This window comes from Pieris rapae, chromosome 13 (genome assembly GCF_905147795.1).
Source record: "Pieris rapae chromosome 13, ilPieRapa1.1, whole genome shotgun sequence".
NCBI lineage: Eukaryota > Metazoa > Arthropoda > Insecta > Lepidoptera > Pieridae > Pieris > Pieris rapae.
Window position 1 is genome coordinate 4,003,245 of NC_059521.1, and position 19,091 is coordinate 4,022,335.

Sequence of the window (19,091 nt, forward strand, 5' to 3'; positions counted from 1 at the left end):
GAGCTAGCCACGAGTCCTGGACATTTTGTTTAAATGAATAATATTTGCAAAACGGAAGCAGATTTATATTCGCTCGCCTCATTTCTATACAAAACTCTTTTAAAATGCGTATAGCTTTTATTTAATGCTAATTTACGTTATATCTATTATTAATTATTATTATTATGTTAAGAATTTTATTTGTGTATTATTAGATAATAAAGATGTATATAATAATATACAAGTAATATTGTCGTCAAAGGTTATCTAGCAGCCCCCTCCCCACATAGCCCAAGAGTCTCTACTCCAAAAGGAACAATAATAAATAACTAGGCAGTATTGTAGATATAAAATTTACGAGACTAGTTATAAAGAAGAGAGTTCTTGCCTTCTTGCGCTCACCTTATCTATTTTTCTTTCTCACAAAGGTTGCCTGGTAGAGATCGTTCAAAAGCGTTGTACCGCCAGTTGCCCTCCCTTTTTATTCAATTATTAAATTCCTGTAATACTGCAATAATAATTTACTTCCAGGATAATGTATTCGCGGTAACAGCCCAGACAATGCACTAGCAACCATGGATCTCCACGCACCCTTGGTCGTTCATGGCTACGAGCACGCTCCTCTATTGGAGGTGGAGGGCATTGACCCACACAGCCCTCAGCAGAAGGTGTTAATACACCAACCCATTCAAAGTCAGGAGCTTATGAGCACGGATCACAGGAATGGAGGTGAGTTTACTGTTTAACGTGCGTCAGTATTAAAAAAAATTGTTTTGAATAATAATAATATTTTATTTCTTCTATTCGTTATGCAAAATTTTATGACGTGGAATAAGTGATACCTGTGTCTTATATACCATAAACATATGTTATTTCATTTTAATTTTGTTAGGTTAGCTAATTAATTAGAACAATTAATAAGAAGGTCCCTTAAGTAAGGACTGAATAAATTAGCCAACTATGACAACATGAATCTCAATACTTCTTACGTTACAAGAGTTGCGAGACTACATTTTTTGGTTATCTTTTTAATGGCATATGATTAAGACTTAAAAAGGCCCCTATAAGTTACCAAATATACACAAACTATATAAATATTTTTTTAAATTTGTGATCCAACTCTTAGACGAGATTTGTAATAGCAAAGATTGTGTCGAGAGCAGATGTGCTAATCTAAAATAGAGTACGACTTTTCAGATGAGCAGTATCACGCGCACAGCAGCAACCAAAGTGGAGATGGTGAGTAGCAAGTAGTTAATTAAATGCTTACTATGACAACAAACAACTTAAACCATAGACCTCACAGTTCACAGGTTAAATATAGAAATTGAGGAACTATAGAATAAAATGGTAATTAATTTATATTATTTACTTGTTTTAGTTTATATTGATTAATTAAAATCAGTGTAAAGAGCAAAGAGATTTCATTCTATCCGTCGCCAAAAATGTATTGTCTTCGTAGGGTTTGGTTATGGGGATGCAGATTGGAGATCGATCGACTGGTACGCTGTGATCTCAGATTATTTTCAGACAGTGAGGCGACGCGACGCCATCTCTTCCAGGCAACCACTGTTGAAAAAGAAGAAAATGTATTAAATTATATAAGGATGCAAGAAGTGCAAAATACACAATACCTACATATAGATAGTTTTTTACACAAGGCTAATACAGAAACAAAACTAACCAAAAAAAATCTAAACTAAAAAAGGACACATGAAAAATAAAACGTGCACATGTATCACGCAAATTCTATTCTCATGTCAGAATACCATCATACCGTCAAAACACCAACCTTCTACGGTATAATTAATAAAATAACAAATTAATTGAATCCGTTCGAATATCTTACATAAACGTTATTGTGATCGTAATTATTATTTTTATCCAACTTTCACTCAACATTCACTTCGATTGCATAGATTAATGATAAACAGATACATTTTAGACTTTATATTAACTATACTAACTATATTAACTATATTTTTAATGGCGATAAGGGAAAACGAATATTTTTTTATTGAATTATATAAATCCTTATGTTAATATAAAGCACTACCGCTCTAATAATTTCAAAAAACTATAGTAACAATTCTTAGAAGGCCGGCAAGGCACATGTGAGATAGTAGCAAAGAAGTCGCCGACAATCTATGTTTTTGTACGAGTGTACTACCTTGTCAGTGTTGTTATTAAAAAAAATTGGTATTCGATCCAAAATTCACTAAAACCGGTTCAGTATTTTAGCTAAGACCGTGTCAAGTAGGTAAAAATTTTAAATCTGGGCGAAAATAACTTATAAGTAAATAATACTATGAAGAATATTTTAACAACAAAATTTTTCAATTAAATATTATTTTGTGTGAATCTCCGTATGATTTTCCATTTACATACAAACGGATGAGTCACTAACAGTTGAATTATGTATTGATGAATAAAAATGAGGGCGTGGGGCGAATATAAGCGATTTTATATATTATAGCGTCTTATATTTCTTACTTAAACCTTTTCCGGATATAAACGTAAATTTATATACTAAAATTGAATTAACTAAAATTTATTTTATTTGTTCAAATTCTATATTACTTATAAGCCAACAATACATAACAAAAAAACAGAAAAAGGTAAAGCATTATTATTATAAATAAATTTCTACAAATTATAACCAATATGTGCCCTCCATAATAAGTATAACACAAACACAAACATACTGCTTAATAATAGTAATAATAATTTATTGCAAAAAGTAAAAAAATGTGTGAGGTGGTACAATCGTTAGTGTCATATTCTGCCACACACAATGGTGCGCAAATTTGTCTCTAAAGGAATTTTACATTATTAGTCATATGAAGTGGTATTTTCTTATATTATTTTTATCGTACTTATCATAATATACATTATTAAATTTATATCAACTACAGCGTCTCACGCAAATAATCATTTATTGAATAATAAATATTTTCTAAAACTGCTCTTCTTTCTTCTTCTTTGGTCGGAAGATCTTTTTCTATTGGTAATTTATTGTAAATCTAGTTTTTCCTAAACAGTTCGAGATTCATTTTTGGCAGAGCCAAATTCTCCTAGTCTCTCCATGTCTACTTCTTACTTCGACTTCTTCTTTCCAACTACAAAATTTACTTTTATAAATATAATAATACGACAAGATTATGAAAAACGCTGAATCTTTCTGACTAAAAAGACATATACATGTTTGTGTACTTTTTTCTACAAAAGTATAAATAAACATAAGACTATTAGACATTTATTTCTCAGGCATTTCCACGCTATTACTAGCACCACACAACCATCGGACCAACTAATTTCACAGCGATTTCGTCAAGTGTTGTTCACAAAAAACGCCATTCACTAAAATGTACTCAATGGATGTGTACCTTAATGCAGGCAGATGAAAAAATTCTTCCCAGAATCTTGAAAACTATGTAGAGCATTCCTTAATCTCCTAATAGCTTTATAGCAAATATGAATTTAAAAAAAAACGTGTTTGTATTTGGTGGTAGGTCATAGCGTACGTGGCCCAAGTACTCAACTTTCCGAAGAACCCGAAATATGAAACATTTTTCGCAGTGGGATTTGCAAAGTCAAAGAAAAAAAGGTCAAATGATAAGATATATTTGATTGGGTTGTAGACAAAAGTTAAAGCTTGATAATGCCTACAAAAGAGCCTGGGACGGGCCGCGTGTCTGTCTGTCCGTTTGTAATAAACTTAAAAACTACAGCTCGGAATTAATTGTGGTTACCAATGATTTATGAGGAAGGTTTTAGCATATAATGTTTCAAGGTTTATGCGTCGCTAGTAATCTTTATTATGATATAGCGTTCACATACATTACGCTGTCTATGTTAAATAGATAGCAGAGGAATAAATTTTTATTCTAATGAAAGTAATCTACAGTTTTATCAAGTCTGTATTCTTTATTTATCGTATAAAAAATGATAACAATGTTAGATGTCTTAAAATAACTTCCGTATTACGTATTAGGGCGCTTATAGACTGGACCTTTAGCCGCTTTAGAAAAGCTTATACCTACTTGACAGTATACATAGCTTCAAAAGAAAACATTATGATCCTATTATTTTCTTTTTTGAAATCGCTATACTTTAACTTTAAGTAGTTGAAGTTGGTGGAAGCAAGTTGTATTAATAAATTTGTATTTTTATGAAAAATTTCATTTGTAAACATCAAGGCCAGACACCAAAATTTAACATGATCAAAGGTACGATATTTCCAATTTACTGATCTGCTACAAAGATGCTGGTGCTGAGGCCTTGCTCGTTCTTTTTATTTTAATGGCCTGACACGCTGTTATGAAAAGTCACGGCAATAGATTTGTAGGTTAATAAAAACTATTTTACCTATTGTACGTATACTATTATGTGTTCCATATTTGACTATATATTTATTTTGTTTTATGTATGTTAGTTAATAAATAAATAAAGTATAAATACCTAAAACTATTCCTTTCTCCCACACAGACTTATAGATACCAACTAGTCAAAACATTATATTGCTTTAATATAAACGCTTAGTTTTTGATAGGCTTAACCGCTGGCCCCGATACAAAGCTGGTCACGCGCATTGAAAGCGAAACTTCAGAAAAAACACTACGTGACCAAGAGCCCGGGGACTATGACACAGTGTGGTTGAATCAGTAATCTTTTCTTAAATCTGCTATGAACTTTAGATTTTTATAAGCCGCAATAAAATGACTTTTGCTAATCAAACAGCATGAGGGTCTTGGCGGAGAGAGACAGTGCAGTCATAATTGGTGGGATTTGGAGTAGGCCTTTGCTAAAACAGGGCCCTTAAAAGTAATGATTTGATAGAATTATAAATATTATGTTTGAATTGTAAAAGTTTTACCGTATTTGTAAACAACAACTTCATTCATATGAAAATATAGTGATACTTCCATATACTTTCTTCAATTAAACATTACTCTGTTTCCCCACAGTAGATAGTACTACTATTGATTTTTTTAAATATATCACATTGAAGAAACCAACAAAAAAGCGTTACGTTTTTGCCGCGTTGGTATAAAAGTTCTACTGTTTCATTCATAATGACGTTTAAAGTTGCCGACACAGATGGCGAAGCTACTTTTAATCGAGATTGCATGAACCAATGTAGAAATAAAACTTGAAAAACTCCAAATATGATATTTAAATTCAAAACAAATTAATTAAATCCAATTTAATTACAAGACATATTTAAATAAGATTAGTCCTTAAGTACAATATTTTATAATTAAAAATTGATAAATAGTAAATTAAAACAAATGAAAAAGTTTGGTCCCTGGCAGAGTGTACTTTAAGCAGTATTTCCTCGTATTGCGATACTTATTCTTTGAGCGAGGAATGCATCAGCTCTGTGGCTGCCGATATGTACCAGCCTTTAATTATCGTCTGTGTACTTGAACCCTATGGCTCTGGAGTCTTGACCCCAAATGAAACAAAAAATAAGTAACATAAAAATAACAGATTTCTCCCTTTCTCTTCATTAGCTCAGATATGGTTTGACATATTGCTTTAGTTCTAATGTAGTTGTGTAGGTGTGTTAAATTTGTGATGTCATATATTTTGTATTTTTTAAGCATACTCATTGTTAAAATAAAAAAATGGTGCACAGCCGGGAATCGAACCCACGAGCTCTGAGAGTCACAAGAAGTATTATTGCACTTCTTGAATTAGATTCGTTTTAAATTGTGTATTTGTGTAGAGACAATTTATAAAAAGAAACAAATGTTATCTAAGCCACATAAATATTAGTATAAATAGGATTTAAATACTCATCTTATCTGTAGACGATAAGAATTTAATTCAATAGACTTCAAGTGTTTGTAATGGGAGCGGTCTTGTTCCCAGGGAAGTGGTGAGCACTGAGTGTGGTCGGATCGTGTTGCGTCCATCTCACAACTATTACTTCCGTTTGATACCTTTATTTCGATTGTTTTTTTTTTTCATTGACCAAGTCACAACAATTTTAGGTCAACAAGCTCCCATGATTTAAAAATTACCCAGAAAAGATTAATGGATAGCAAAAGTTTTCTGTTAATTTTAGAAAAATTAACTTACTTCATTGATTTGTACCTAATATTTTTAGTTGAAATTTAGCCATACATAAGCGGTAAATAAATTAATATTTAAAATTTCTTTGACTTTTGTAAAGAATTACTAAGCTTGCCATTTTAATTGATCCTATTTTGTTTGTTGAGCGTTATTATACGGCACAATGATGACATATACACTATGTCTAACGACTTAGGGTCCTTTCCGTCCGGTCGGTCCGGTCCGTCTCCAAAAAAACAGCGTACCAATTCTTTAAAAAGTACGGCAACATACCCGCGAGCCCTCTGGCATTGAGAGTGTGTTGCAGGCAGCTTTTTCCCCCTGTTGTATAGAAAAAAACAAGACATTTTCAATTCCTCTTTCAAAAAACATATCCTTAAAACGCACTAAGACATTTAATATCACTAAATCTAGTCGATTTTAACTCAGGCTTCAATTATACACACCCACACCCTACGCATACTGTATATATTATTGTTATGTCTGTAAACCTAATTCGTATGAAGTTTTTCTAAATAAATAAATACATAAATTCCCGCGCGCTCATTAATATTTCCTCTTCGCGACATGATTAAGTTTTTTTATGTATCTGGCGGCTCAACTGATATTAAGTTATATACACGAATATATATATATATTATACACCTTATAGACACTTACATTACCATAGGGCTTGTCTAGAGATTACATATTTTTGCATCCAATTTCCAGATATTCATCGTCCATCGTCCTCGGCATAAACAATAACTGTTTCGCCATATGAGCCGTACAAACTGATTTATTAATCATGTCTCTTTCATTTAGGTACCTACCTACTAAACATTTTATCTAGAATTTACCTAAAGAAAGAGACGACGATATGTAATTGGTTCAACTTGATTAGGCACCGCCTTAGCTAATTTTTGATAAATCGACAAATAAAAGTAAAGCTGACTCATTTTAAACCCGAATTGACACTTATTCATTGTTAATAGAGTTGATTTTCGCATAACATATAATGACAGCTTTTTCACGTACGATCGATTCTTTAAATTATAGAAGTTATTAGGGAATGAGGATTTAAAACATAGTTTTGTCATTGGTGGTCGAGAAAGAATACGAAATTCCCGTATCACTTGGATGTCTGTTCAACAACTAAGCGCTTTTTAAAGAAGTTTTTGCCGCGCACCACCACTATTTGGAAACAGCTATCCACTGAAATATTTGCAAACCAATTCGACCCATAAGTCTAATCCTACGGCTCTAGTCCGTCAAGATAAGAGCGTAGCAATTCTCCAAGAAGGTAACCCGAGAGTTCTTGCAGTGTGAGTGTTCATCTGGCAGCCTTTTGGCATGTGAGAGCGGCGGTATCAATTATGATGATTCCCTCCCCGTTTTCCACCTGTTTTTTATAAAGAATAACAGAATTTCGTCTGATGGTGATTGGTTTAGGCTGTTATAAACGGACTTTCCGTAGTTTTCATTGTTACCTCTATAGTATTCTTAAAGTGAAGACTAAGTGAGCGATAAGTATGACTTCCGTATGTCGTTTTAGACGTATGGGAGTCAACACTAAGTAACGACTATCAGTCTAGGAGTCAGCCTGCATGCTATATATAGATCTTTGTAGAAAAGTTCGTATGAGAAACACCCTTTTTATGGAAAAACTTGAAAATAATTTAGTAATAGAAATCTAATTTTTAATGATATAGAACACTAATTACGCTAATATGTAATCTTTAGACTTAATTAACAACAATTAATCTAGACGGACATAAGAGATCAATCATATTGTTTGATACCAATATATCCTTAGAGATATAATAAATCAAACGACATGTAAACTATGAACGTGTACTATTTTGTTACAAATAAATTTTAATAATTATAATTCTACTGTACGTGTGTACTGACACTGAATTCCTTATAAACGGCTACATGTAATCATTTTTTTTTTGTATCAAAAAATGGCTTTGCCATCCAGGGCGTCACCCAAATGGATTCACAAATCAGCCCGTTCTTGGAAATCTCCAATGGGATGGATATAACATAAAGCGTTAGACCTACGTCTTCTGAAGTTCTCATGAAATTTTTACACGTGTATATCCTTTATATAATATATTTTCTCTAGTGAGTGAGTGAGTAGGTATCTGATTGTCCTCATTCTAGCATATGATTTTTGTTCACAGCCCGAGTTGTAGGTAATAAAAAAAGTGCGTGCGTACAAGGTACACATATCAGAAGTAAAACTCCTTAGTAATTATTACTAATTTAAAAGCCCCAATGTATATTTAAATCTAAATTCACACTGTTTACAGTCTATATACGTGCTAATAATTACATAAAATAAAAATCTGCATTAACTGCACAACACGTTATGCGACAGAATTGCCATCTAAAGTTCTCGATCTCCCCCTTTTCTCACTCTCTCTCAATCATTTTCGCCCTAAAGAAGTAACACTTCAAAAAATTATTCCCGATATGTTAAAATCTGATCTTATTAGGTACTTCGATTGAACTACGGATTCAATTTATATAAAAATTTGACTTAAGTTCATAGCTTACATGTGCACGGGCAATATGCAATTAGTCAACATAGAACCCATTAGATATCATTGTATACATACTAATAATTACATTATATGACTACTAATACATTATAATAGGTAGGGCATAATACATAAAGTAGGTCTTAAGTATAAATGGATGACAATTTTAGCATTTTTTTTAAACTTTGTTAGATTCATTGTTACCTGAACAATAACGATTTATCTTGATTTGTCATACAAACACGGAATATTTAGTCATATGAAAGTTTTCAGACAATATACGTCTTCGAATTCTATATTTAAAATTTAAACAGAATATGGATTTTGAATATAGAATGTATAGGTATAGTTCTTCAATAACATTACGATAAATACATACAGATAAGACTAATTTTGGTTTGCTGGCATTTTTTTAAATATTTTGACTTGAACCTACAATTAGTGAATATGTTTTTCTTAACTTCGTTAAGAAAGATTACATGAATCGTTCGTTATCGTTAAGAATGATAATGAAATAAATCTATATATTTTAACCCACTTTAGCACCTACTAGCCTACTGAGAGAAAAAGAATAACTTTTACTTCAACGTTTACTATAATTATATATAAAACGTAATAATCGTTTTTCTTATTGAAAGTAGTTGTTAAACTCTATGATAAAATCTCATTCTCTTATGCTAGGGGTAGTATCCGATCGCGTCCCATCCGCCACGTGCCGTAGAGGGTGTCGTGTCATCGCGGCGCGCGGTCGACTGCGAAATATCCCGCGAAATTTGAACCGAATTCGAAATACGAATTAAACGGAAATAAAGCATAGAATAGAGCTTGGTGCAAAATGACTTTCCCGCGTTTCGTGTTGTGACCAGTGCTTAATATAAATTATAAATATTTCTATATCTATGGTAATTCAATTTAATTATACAAAAATACAGTTACAGTTTAATACTAATAAATTTGATTAAATCTCCTTAAGCAGTTCCAAATAATAAAAATAAAACAGTGTCGGAAAAAATGAAGTAGGTATACAGTGTAAAATAATACTGCATGTAATATAATTACCTGTCTAAATCAACCTGTCATTGGAGCTGTGTGATTAATACCTATCGTATCAACTAGTACAAGTATGAATTATTCATGGTTTAAATATATAATCAGTGGTAAAGATAATACAGATTTTTAGAGAAAATCTAATATTTTTAAAAATGGTAAGAATTAGTTTTAGTGTTTCTATAATCTGAGTTAAAACACTTCCACAAAAAACAATCAATAATTAGGCTCTCGTTGACGAAGATTGCCAAATCGCATTCGAAAACTAGAACTAATTCTCATTTAAAGAGAAAATAGATTACTATCTATGATATTCAATTCAAAAGTTTGATAACATATTCTTGACTACACAACCTAGTGTCATTAGGTATGTGCGAATTTCAAATATTCTTAGCTTTGAAATGTGGTATAATGAAGTGACAAAATATAGTGTGTTATATGTGTGACTAAAAAACTTATTCATAAAAACTAAATAAGTTTTAACTATTTATTTAAGTTTAGCAAATTGTGTTTATACTGCGAAAATACTAGAACTTGAATGAAATCCGTGACATGTATTTTATAGTTAACGAATACAATAATTTAAAGTATATCTGGATCCACTATGTGACGTTGCCATAATCCTTTTGTATATGGAAATCCATATCTAAGTTTTATCTTGATACAAATTCAAAAAGCATAGATATTTCTTGATTTAGGTATCTGTATTTTTCACTACAATTTGGCGCGCTTGTCTATGTGGTTTACCTGCTTTGCAGCTTTACCTACGTAAATGAATATACGATTATCTACTTTTGTCTATGATTACATAAAATCTATTTCGTAACACAACAATCCCACGCAAAGCCGGACATTAGATATCAGAAAACCGATCCTCGTTACAATCCATCGATTCTGAGTGTACGAACCGTAAAATATACCTCAAAATCAAGATCTATCCATCTGTAGCCAAGCGTCGACGACGCCATTAAGACGTATTTTTAATTGCCAAATTTTAAAACAAGTGACAGTAACAGTTTACGATGCCAATACAATACTTGTGATAATTGTGTGCTAAAGAATTTTTCAATATTTCAATATAATACAAAATTTGACTATAAAATGTGCGAAAAGTAATTGAACTGCCACAACTGAAAACTAAATCCGTGTCGTTTGAATCTGATTGGTCAACAGTGTTCTCTATATACTAATCCGTCAAAGTAGCAATTAAAACAGTATAATACCGGGCTGCTTTTGGCCCATATGGACCAGTGACTAACCTAATTGTAAATATTTCATATGTTTAATAATACAGTGTTTTAGCTAAACGGTAAAAAAAAATAAGTTATTAAAAAACGAGCGTTCGTAGAAACGTTCTGTCAAATGTGTTTTTAATCAGAATCGCCGCGTAAACCTTTTTGCAGTATTGCTGACAATTGCTTAAATTAATAAATTATTCTTAATTAACATTTCTCGTGAGAAAAGGTATTGATGAACCACCTGCCGTAATCAAACCGGAAAAGCAATGCTTAAATAGCGGAAAATCGCCTAAAAAAACCGGTTAAAATAAACTAAACGATTTGGTTTATAAAAATATAGATATACAATAAATAACTTTCAATAAAAAAAATCATAACTGCGTGTTATAGGTGTTACAGGTGGGTTATTAATACAAATAAACCTTATAAAGTTATTTTCATATTTTAATTTTTCAAGGTGCAATTAAAATGTGCAGATAAGACTATAACTTCAAAGTGTTACTATGTGTAGTGTTTGTGAGTGTGTGTAATCTTGGCCATCAAGCTGGAGGGCCAAAGTAAGGCCACTTTTGCCGCCCTCTTTGGGCTAAGGGCCGGCGGCGGAGTGGACTTATCGGCCGCGTACCGCTACAATCAAAATATGATGGAATATTATACATGTAAGTTATATTACATACGACTCTCTTCAGTCAGTAGCTCAGCATAGAAACATCTAGAACTGACTGTTTTCCACCGGTTTCTGTTCAGCGCTTCTCTTTTGTTTTGAGTACCATAAGTCTTTCACTTTGGTCCATCTGGTTGGTGAATGGCCACGTGATTTTCTGTGTTAGCCGATTACTAACACAGAAAATGATCTGTTTCTCTAAGTTCTCATCGCCTCTGCGCATTGTACATACTTATGAAAGATATCTAATAACATATTATGTCGATATATACATTCATTATTCTTTGTCATGATATTACGCTTAGAAGGTATGACTTCTGTATGGATAACGTGCTAGCTTTGGCATACCTACGGGTGCCATACTTAGTGCTCTCTTAGTATCTAAGAGACTCTTAGTCTCTAATAACCCCATAAGTGTCTCCCCCTAATACAATCTTAATCGGTTTAATTAATTTATTTTAAATAAGTACTCCTTCTCTAAGTAAATACTCGTCTCTTTCTGTCGAATTGTATTTATATTGTAGTGAAAAGAGACTTAAATGGTGCTTAGCACTAGGTACCATATCTTGATTTGTGGAAATAAAAAACCTAATTAAATATTGTTGAACTACACTAAAATTCTAAATTTGTGGCCAGTCAGACAAGACTGAAAATGTACAAACATTTTACTTTGTTAGTTGTAAAGACATGGGTTTTCTGTATGGTATATCTGTAACCCACTTGGGTATTTTTGAAACTAAAACCTTAAATGGAACAAGCTATATCATATTTTTTTTTATGATGTAAAATTTAATGCATTCCATATTTAAAACATCAATTAGAGAACGTGAAAGCGTATAAGTTCATAATATATTTTTAACTATAATCATATATAAACACATAATCATAAAAATCCGTATTAAATGTGTATGTATGTAACTCAAAAGACTTAATGTAAATAAAACGCCATCAGCATATTCGTATAAATAAAGACAAAAAAGCATCCCAATCTTCCACAGACTATAAACGCAAAAACAGCCATCTCCATAACGAGATTATCATAACGACAAACATAAAAACCATAGAGATAACTCTATAGCACCGCACATCTGCGTTGTGATTTAAAACGGCCAAAAATTCCTTCCAAATTCAAGATTACGAATGGCCAATGAGATCGTTGCTTTCTCGCGGGAGGGAGAAGGCTTCGCTCTGATTGGCCACTGTGTTGTGGGCGGGATGTTTGTCTATGTGTGCGTAAACGCGTTTGAATTTGAGCATGCGTTGGAGGACATTGGCTTGTATGGATTTGCAAATTGAGGGATGTCGTAGCTCGGGTGATTTTGAGGTTGTGTCCCTCTGACGCTCGTTTTGCGCTATACATTTATGACTTAAATAGCGTCTTGATAAAGACCATCGCTATAAAAATTGTATCGTTTTTAGAATAAATATGGCATATCATGACAGCAGTAGATAATAATGTTCACAGCAATATTATAATAGTAATTAAAATTAATGTACCATTACATTACAACATTAATAAGATTGTTGATTTGATTTATCATGTTCTAGACTTGTGTCTATTCTAGGCTTTATGGTATAACAAGCTTAGAAGTTTTCACTAGACTTCACTGTGCTTTTCAATTTAAAAACATTGTTTTTTTATTAATTTAATTTATTTATTAACACCTCTATACAGTACAATCATTTATTCAATTATTTTCCTTTGTACTTGTTTAATGTAAACAGAAAACAATATCATCTATTATTTAAAGCCTGGTTGACCCAGGAGCATAAAAAGAAAAACGCTTCCAGTGATTATCTGGAAGAGATCGCTTGAAAGATAAAGCTGCCAGTTGAACTCAATTTCATTTAATTTTGTCAATTTATTATGTTATTGCAAAAGAAGTATTAAAAGATAAATATTTTGTTCCATATACAAAGTATGAAATATGTGTTTAGTAAGCAAACTTCGTATCGCCTTAAAATATTAATCGGGCGTAAGTAAATATACCTACTTACGCCTGAACCCAATAATTACTTCACAATCTCAGATTGAAAACAATCTGAGATCAGTGACAGTAGATCGATCTCCTATCTGCATCCCTTCATTCTTCTTATTTAATTGTAATTATACTGTTTCCGTATAGTTACAATAGTTAAAAAATAATATATGTTATTTTTTTAATTTGTTGGAAGGTAGTCTTCAATTTCAATGTATAGTTTGTTTAGAGAGATTCGTCTCATGAGAATTTTAGTAGATATACAAAAAGTAAAACCTCGCCCTTGAATAAAATAAAAAAAATACAATATTTGTAATGTAAATCATGACGTCATCCAAAGTTACCGAACAAAAAAGCAATAATTTCATCCTAACAATAGAATCACTTCCTCATAAAAACATAAGCCACATATATAACAAATGTATAAGAAGACCCAACCCTATTTAAATACGAATACGATATAAATTACGGTAACCGGTAACCGGAGACAAATTATACAACGCACACATAATGGACGCATACATGAATAGTGCACGTACGAGGTCACGCACACACAGGTCGTCGCGTTTTAATTGGCGAGGGCGTGCGCGGGCGCATATATCACAGATCTTTGAAACGTAATAAGATTTAGAAAGGTTGTCTGTCTGGTATGAGTGTTTTGAAATGACCAGTCCGTTGCGTTGTTATTAGCATGGTTATGTAAAGTATTCGTTAATCGCTATCAACATAATTTATCGTTAGAGGTATTTGTTAATTAGTATCTATTGATGCTATCGGCTTTATTTAAATTTTATGTATAGGTAAAAATATTTTTAAATAGTTCAATGTATTAATATTTAATATTAAATTAATTAGGTAACTACCTACATTACATTTAGAAGTAGGTAACCGATAGGTGATCATATTTCAAAAAAATAATTCAAAATTAGAACTCCATATGTGGGCGAAATAATTCAAAAGGAAAAAACACAACACTAATGTAAGATAAACTATAGTCATATAAAGAAAATTTCAACTACAATAAAACTGTCGCTAAAAACTGGTTTAATAATACAAAAGGGAAACATTATTGACCGGATGTGGCCCCGACGCCATTGTGCGCCATCTTGTTTTTATTAAATCGCGGCATTTTTGTTGTGAACTTTATGTTAGCTTGTAATTATTTTTAATGTTAACGAACTCGGTAAAGTATAATGTTTTTAATTTAAAAGCTAAAATGGAGTGGTTTAAAAAGCTTTGTTTGAGCCTGTTCCCAAGTATTATTAGATAAATTGTGTCCCTTTGATATCATTATAAACTTTTTTCAGCGTTTATATTCGTTTTCTTTTAGATTAAGTGTCAATAACTTATTATACATAATGTTTACTAGGTTTATAACTAGAATCTCCCTTGAAGCTAAAGTAATGAACGGACGTAAACTTTGCGTTATAGTTGTAACCTATTATTCTGTGTGTGTGATAAACCGATAACCATACAATATTTAAGGCTGGCAACGCACTTGCGAGCCTTCTGGCAATGAAAGTGTCCATGGGCAGAGATATCACTTAACATCAGTTGAGCCTCCGTCCGTTTACCTCCTATTACTGCTCTGTGCCTTTGATAAAGAAGATCCAAGCAATGACCCAAACAATTTAACATTTAGTCAAATATACAAGTAATATGCAAACTTTAGAAACAAAAACTGACCACTCCACATCACACACAACGCAAATCTACATATAAGTTACCCAAAAACGGACTCCGCCCAACGCTTTAAAAAGCTTGAACTACTACTACTTAAGTAAACCAAAATATTCACTAACGATTCAAAACTTTATACATTCACTACCAATCTTAAGCAACATATCAACCAACGGCGGATCCAGGGGGTGTCATGAGGTTCATAACCCCCCCCCCCACCCCCTGTTCTGGTTCCAGGCCTTAGGTGGACAACTAATTGAACACAATGATTTTATTTTAATATTTTGTGACTATACAGATATTATGTAAGTGCATGCCTACAATATTTAATAAAATTAATATAATATAATAACTTTGTATCATAGCAAACGTATACGTTCTTGACTTGACCAAGACTCCTACTGACACTACGGCAACGCACTCGCGAGCCCTCTGGCATTGAGAGTGTCCATGGGCGGCGGTATCAATTAACGTCAGGTGAGCCTCCTGCCCGTTTGCCCCCTGTTCAATAAAAAAAAAACACGGATCCGCCCTTGATATCAACCTGTCTTATGCTTTAGCGGAAATTATTCTTGTGTGTACGTCAGTAAAATCATTAATATGTCAAATGGAAAAGACCAGCCCACGACAATGAATCCTAGTGCGATAGAGCACATCTGAACTAAACATCCTTTTAATATATATACGTATAATAAAGATATTTCTTTCTTTCAAATAAAAATCCATTCAAATAGTTTTTTATTATTTATAATAAAGTTTTCTTTTTCTATCTTTCAAATCAAAATCCATAAAAGTTAAATCTAAGTGTCCATTTAACCTTCAACCTGACCGTTTAAAAAGACAATTAATTATTACATAGATCCCTCCGTCACGCATCAAACAGCACCCGTGTTTGTTTTATAGCACTATTGTTTAGGAATTTGAGGTACAATATACCGGGATGGACAATTGTTTGTTATATGTTAAAAACATAACAAAGATTTATTTCCAACATACACATATAGGGTAAAACCGGGATAGATGCCCCGCTGGGATAGATGCCTCGTTTCTAAAAAATCAACTTCCAGAGAACGAAACAGCAAATTCGTTGTTTACATACACGCCACATGCACTGACCATCTCGGTGATGCAAGAGTTATTGTGCTAGAGTGACGTTTCTCCCTTGTGTGTCGAATTACATTTGCAGCGGACGCGACGAACGCTTCAAAATTTCAAACGTAAGTATTCACTATTCCATATCTTTATAAACAGTTAAATGATTACATTTTTTTTGAATAGTTTTAATACATTGGTTCTTTGAGAACACATTTAAGAGTCAATCACTGATGTTTGCATTTATTTTATTTATAAAATATTGAAAGGCATCTATCCCTAGTGAAAAGGATAGTTGCCCCGAGTTTACAAGGGATAGTTGACTTTAGGGGCATCTATCCCTCTATACTGCAAAAGCCTTATCAAAGTATTTAAAAGTCATAGTCGTGAATATTTTGGTATTTCCTAATAGTAGAATATTAGAAAACACAAAAAAAATGTATACATCTTTAATTTCATACTTCGAATGTAATGAAATGAGTGTAGACACAGTGTTTTATTTATACTTACTTTGCTTATTGTAGGTGAGCCATGCCAAGGAAATACAAAAGAAAGGAGGGCGTATGAGCTCGAGTAGTTTCTTGGACAACAGAGCAGCTACAGTCAGCTTTTCATGAATTGGATAAAAAAGAATTGGGGATCAATGAAATATCCAGGCAATTTGGGATTCCATCCAGAATATTGCAAAGGCGTTACGCTATTAAAAACCAAACTAAGTTGACTTTGGAAAAACATCCTGTCCTGGGTTTTAAACACGAAAAAAGGTTGGTAGCGCACATTTTGAAGCTTAGCGACGCGGTATTTCCCCCAGATAGACGTTGTATGCGTACGTTAGCATACCAATTTGCCGAAAAGCTGCAGATTCAACACAATTTTGATAATGAAAACCAGATAGCTGGGAATGAATGGTTCGAAAGCTTTATTTAGCGAAATCCAGAATTGTCTATTAGGCAAGCAGAAGGTTTATCTGTCGCTAGGGCTAAAGGTCTTAGCAGAGAAGAAGTGACTCTAGATAACGAAAAAAAAGAAACATCTACATTTTTAGTCGAAGCATCACCAATATCACAAATTCCTCTGACTTTAGCAAGGAGAGCTAAACAATCGGCAGATATTCTCAATTCTAGAGAAAAAATAAAAGAAAAAAGGGATATTGCTGGCAAGAAAAAGAAACAAATAGAATCTAAGATAAACAAGACTGAAGCTATGTTAATAATAAGAATATGTTAAGATATAAATAATATGTAATAAGAATATGTTGATTTTTATAATTGTTAAATAATTATTTCTACGTTAAAACGGGAATGTTTCGTTTGAGATGATTCTATATGATAACTTTAATATGTTATCGCTTAAACAGTTTTTTGCGGTTTTTGTTAAAGACATGCATAAATATAATTATAGTTAAGCATTTTATATTACCTACACATGAAGATAATAAATAAATATTAAATTTTATTATGTATTCTTGTCGATTATTTAAAAAGGCATCTATCCCGCATCACAGGCATCTATCCTCCTAAGTGATTTTATAGTGGGGCATCTATCCATATAGGTAGGCATCTATCCCCAAAAAATGTGTTTCGCAAGAATTACATTTTTACAAAACCAGTAATGGTTAGGTAATTAAATACAGTTTCTAAAGCTTTATGAATGATTAAACTAACTATATTACAGGGTCAATCTAAGCAAAAATGTTTGGTATTCAAATAATGAAACAGTTTCGAAAAGTGGGGCATCTATCCCGGTTTTACCCTACAGTATTTACAACATTCTTAATTCTTTCCTTTATTTTTCTAAATGCTGCCAGCGTTAAGGGTACACCGCCAATTATTATTTTTTTTACTTACTGTTGAAAAATACAATTTAATATTGTACTTATGTTTTTAATCTGTCTCTTATTCTACCACCATAACATCTCTTATTCTACAAGGTATCCCCTTGGCGGGTTGAATATCTTCGCGAACCCCGAGAGCCCATCTTAAGACCGTATGGAGGGCGGTGGTGTTTTTAGTGAATAAGGTTTCGCTGAATTGCAAAGGGATGGCGTAGGCCTGCGTAAGCGCATTATCACATCAATAAAAACCTTTGTTCGAATGTGAACTGAGTAGTTTTTCTTCCACTGTACAGTATTAACACTTGCACATACAGTGAAGAAAAACATCAAGAATAGTCTACAGCGAGCCAGACAGCTGATCACCGTGCATAAGACTGATTCTTGCCCACTAAGAAACAAAGATCAGAAACAGAAATATCAAGACTAGAACCATCTATAGCAAAAACAGCTTCTATATGTTTAAATTTAACTCATTCATAATATGTTTCCTAAAAAGTGACATAAACAGGATTTGAAATAAATTATAAAGCATTGTTAACAAGGACCGGGTCATGCGTGAGCGCACGCCCTAACATTCCCTTACATAACACTGCCCTTTCGGATTTAAAACTGATATAATAGTTCATTAGGATAATTTGAAGGATAAAATGTTTGGAATATTTTTCGAATGCTTCCCCATAATCCAAGCGTAATTTTTACTGGGTTAACAAATGGAGGAGGTATTCGGATTGATACCTTTATAGTTTCGTTATCGGACGTCGAGGCAGAATACGAAATTCCACGTGTATTCATCCACGCTGACCTCTACGTCCGGCGTCACCAAATGAGGCATTTTGAGCTGCTTACTAAAGTTTCGAACCCAGACAAAGAAACACTGGATAGGTACTAGAGGGTAAACAAATATTAGAAATCGCGACGAACCAAAGTTTATTGTGTTTTATATACTATTAAATTGACTTATAACTAATG

At 32.7% G+C, this 19,091-nt stretch overlaps 1 protein-coding gene across 3 annotated transcripts in view; it reads left to right on the forward strand.

Moving 5' to 3' along the window:
* Window positions 1-19,091, forward strand: part of LOC110993875 (paired box protein Pax-5) — a 68,407-nt gene that overhangs the window by 20,992 nt on the left and 28,324 nt on the right. For 2 of the 3 annotated variants that reach the window (XM_045630882.1, XM_022260261.2), the window contains exons 2-3: window positions 511-708; window positions 1,162-1,218. In XM_045630882.1, the coding sequence (XP_045486838.1) occupies window positions 555-708; window positions 1,162-1,218 (211 nt within the window). In that variant the 5' untranslated portion in view covers window positions 511-554. The remainder of the gene's footprint in view (window positions 1-510; window positions 709-1,161; window positions 1,219-19,091) is intronic. The other variant, XM_045630883.1, reaches the window with a different exon arrangement.